At 52.3% G+C, this 3,896-nt stretch overlaps 1 protein-coding gene across 1 annotated transcript; it reads right to left on the reverse strand.

Annotated features, from left to right (window-relative positions):
* Positions 1 to 1,615: 1,615 nt before the first annotated feature.
* Positions 1,616 to 2,655, reverse strand: IMP3 (IMP3, U3 small nucleolar ribonucleoprotein). Its single transcript, XM_004687998.2, has one exon. The coding sequence runs from the start codon at positions 2,622 to 2,624 to the stop codon at positions 2,070 to 2,072; it is 555 nt and encodes a 184-aa protein (XP_004688055.1). The 5' UTR covers positions 2,625 to 2,655; the 3' UTR covers positions 1,616 to 2,069.
* Positions 2,656 to 3,896: the final 1,241 nt, after the last annotated feature.

Consider the following 3,896-nt stretch of genomic DNA (forward strand, 5'->3'; position numbering starts at 1 on the left):
CACATTTGTTTCTTTTAAGCCCTAAGTTTCTGATTACACATTCTTTAAGTTTTATTTATGCTGGGTTGTAGGCCAGAAATAGGGACTGGGGATTCACAAGACAGAGTGGGGAGCAGAACAGGCAGATATTCTGAAATGAACTGCTGAGGGGAGCAGCAGGTGAGAAAGGAGTGGTTTGCTGCTCCACGTGGGGTCACCTCCCTGGCTGGGGATCAAATTCATACTGCAGTGGCTGTGCATAGCTTCATAGTGCTGTGCCTTAACCCCCGGCACCACCAGGGAGGACTCTCTGATTACACATTCTGATAAATCATTTCTTTCACATCTTCTCCAGAAAAGGAGAAAGAAGAAAGGCCATTCTGAAGAATCTTGTATTAACTAAATTACTAAAGCCAGGTTCCTTTCAGATACCTTTGAAGTTGTATCTCCTTGGTCATAGGTGCAGGCTGGTTCTGTGGGTCCACAGTCACAGAGGGTTCCTGCCTTCTAGAGCCAACATACTCTTCTTCTATGAGATCCCCAATCCTGGGAGCTCTGAGGACATTCAAGTGGGCAGAGATTATGCCCAATCACCAGAGCTGAGGAGTCTCTTCCCACTAAAAGGATAGCACTGAAAAGAAAATGGCCTTTGGAGTCACATGAGGCTGGACTTGGACCCTCAGCCTTGGACAAGTTCTTATCCCAAGTCTCCGTTTTCTAAATTGCAAAAGGTGTGAATACCACCAGCTGCGCCATTGGGAAGAGCAATAGTAGCCCAGCTAGGGGCTCAGTGAATGTCAAGTCTTGGCAGCTCAGCACCTGCTCCCTGTTCCAATGTGTAGATGGCAAGATTTCTATCCAGCTGCTGCCCCTCTGCTGGCTTGAAAACAAACAGGACTAACTCTGAAACCCTGACACATCCTAAGGCCCTGCTGTGTCAAGCCAACATCGATGACAAAGGGAGTGTGGTTCCCCCTCCACTACTGAGTAAACAATCTTGGAAAATTTGGCCCCTACCAGCCTTAGTTCCCTCACCTGAAAAGTGATGAATAGAACTTTTTAATCTTCCCAACGTTTCCTACAGATATCCTCAATGTCACCTTTCTTTCCATTCCAACCACAACACACATCTGGACAACTAATTTGCTTTCTTCACCAAATGCTGCTTGGGGAAATGGAGCAGGCACATGAAAAAGCCAAAAAGTCTTGGCCTTCTATTGATCTCTGAATAAATCTTAGATAAAATGAGACAGCCTGCCTACGCTCCCAGTTCTCCACTATTCCCCAAAATATCCAAGTTTCCAGGAAACTCCTGGGCCACTTCTACCCACCAGAAGGCTGGCCTACAGGGTGATTATTTCCTTAAGCAAGCACACACTCTGGGCTGCTCAATATGGTATTTCCTGGGGGTGGAATATCAACAGGAAGTCCTGTGGGAAAGAGCTCTGCTGAAACACTCTCAGGAAGGATTTTAAACTGGCAAATTTGCTCAACCCTGCAAACTCCACATGAGTCCCTGCAGCCAAGCTCACCCACAGCAGATCCCTGCTGACCCAAGCCCTCTTTTCTGGGTTCTTGAGCCAAAGAAACCCACAGATGTGAGCTTACGTGAGAAAACCAGACAAAAAATGCGGACTTACAAAGCAGTTAGCCCATTTATTGGCATCAGGAAAGCATTCCTTTAAACAAGGGAGGGGCCCTTGAATACTCAAGTCTCACACAGTCACCACACCGCTTAGACAGGAGCAAGGGTGTGAGTTAAATAAATAAAACCTAAGGGTCCGATTACAAGGTAACAGCAGTGTGTGACAGAGCTGCTGCTGGTGGCGCAGCGTAAATTCTCCCTTCAGGTACGACAGTTTCTGCACCAGACTCTTAACAACTCTCAAGCCAGCACCAAACAGTTCCCATGGATCCCCCTCTCCCTCCAAGGCAGTCATTATCCGCTAGTCCAAGTTCTGGCTATGTGCAAGGTCTGCAGCGGAAGTGTCAAGTTCTTAAGGGCAGATGACAGGCTGACACCCCCCACGGTATCGCCAGCACCAGCCCTCAGTGTTCCCGTCTGTACAACGCAGCCGCGGCGAAACCTGCTAGGCGTCCAGATCGAAGTCATCGCGCTCCTCGTTGTACTCCAGCACGTGCCGCTTAATCTTGGACGAGTCGACCCAGGTGACAAAGTCCTCCATGCTGCGCGTGACGAGGAAGGCGGGGTCGGTGATCACGTCTGGGCCTACGCGCACATGGCCCTGCTCCACGAATGCCACGGCGGCCTGGAGGTGCTGCGCCATGCGCAGCTTGAGGAGCACGGTGGGCAGGCGGCGGCGGCAGAAGGACGAAGCGGTGACGAAGTCGCAGAGCTCGAGGGAGCCGCGCGTGGGCACCAGGCCGAGGGCGTATAGCTTGTCCAGCAGGGCGGCCGAAGCGCGCACGCGGAACGGGTCGCGCTCGGGCAGGTCGCGCAGGCGCCGCGCCAGCTCGCGCACCGCCCGGCTCAGCTGGTTGTAGCGCGTGTAGTCCTCGCGCCGCTGCAGCCGGTAACGACGCAGCACGCGCAGCTCGTGCAGGTTGTGGTCAGTGACCTCCCAGTTCAGGAAGTCCACCTGCTTCAGCAGCTTCTGCTCGTGGAACTTCAGCTTCCGTACCATGATGGCGGCTGCAGAGAGACAGGACCCTAGACTGAAAGGGAGGTTCCAAGCGTGCTCGACTTCCGCCTCGGCGCACGCACCCCCGCCACGGGGGTAGCCAATGAGAGAATGACTTTGGGCCCCGCCCTCCCCTCCCATTGGTCTGAATGGGGCCACGCCTCCGCATCTGCATCTCGCGTGTCTTCCCTTCGAGTTTGCCTGTGCGGAGGAGGCGGGAGAAACGCCTCGGCGCCAGACGGGCCAGGAGCGAGCCAGCGTGGCTTTAAGTCGCCCAGCTCCGCTGTCCCAGTGCTGCAGAAACAGACGTTCTTCTACCCGGGACTCTCAGGGGCATCGGGTGCCACCCCGCAACCGGAGCTGAGAGCCCGGGGAGGAGGCACCGGCGCGCTGGCTTGGGTGGGCTTGTGGTGCAGATTGTTGGGATCCTCCTTGTGGCGGACCTCCTGGCGCCGCCCGGCTGGAGTCGAGTCCCGGCCACTCGCCAGCGTCAGGTCCCCCGCCAGGCGCTCTCCTTGCCTGAGCGGGCTGGGCGCCACCGAAGCTTTGAAAAACTGAGCCGCTTCCTAAGCGCACACGACTTCTACTCGGGAGCCACCTAGGGATATTTTGTTAGCAAGGGTGCTGGGTGATTCATTCCATCCAGTGAGTTTGGGACACAGAGTAACACAAGTCATGACTCTTTAGTTTGGGCTTGAACGAATTCGCTCGACAGGGTGGACGTCTGGCCACCGGGTATTAACACATTGTACAATCCCTCGGCTAGTTCTGGCTGTAAATTCTGAGGGTCGCGCTGCAGGACTAATCTCTATTTGTGCAAGCCTGTGGCTCCACCTAGCGTCATCGCTGATCATGTACTGTATTTTTGTATGTTTTTCACTTCTGTCTTTTTAAGTAGAATACTCGATAGGTGGAAAATAGTGTGTGTGTGACATTTGTGACTCATAAAGTATAACGAGTGCTTACGAACCCATCAGCCAATTTAAGAAAACGTCGCCAGGACCCATTTCATCTACCTCTTCCATCCACTTTCCCAGCCTGTGGTAAAGTTACTTCTCTCCTGCTTTTTTTATCTTTATCTTCCTAAATATACCGAGGGCCTTTTTACTCAAAGTGTAGGTGGGGACCAACTTGAGCTTGTTGGAAATGCATACTGATTCTCCATTCCTGATCTTTGGAATATTCATTTAAAGCAATACCTAGGTAATTTATGTTCTCACTGACATTTGAGATATGTTCATTATACCATATGGAGTTCATTATATATAGCTGTAG

The sequence above is a fragment of the Condylura cristata genome, unplaced genomic scaffold (genome assembly GCF_000260355.1).
Source record: "Condylura cristata isolate star-nosed mole 26May11 unplaced genomic scaffold, ConCri1.0 scaffold00023, whole genome shotgun sequence".
NCBI lineage: Eukaryota > Metazoa > Chordata > Mammalia > Eulipotyphla > Talpidae > Condylura > Condylura cristata.

Bases quoted from the DNA above. Each gene is read 5' to 3' on its own strand.
- IMP3 (XM_004687998.2), bottom strand. From the start codon at position 2,624: ATGGTACGGAAGCTGAAGTTCCACGAGCAGAAGCTGCTGAAGCAGGTG.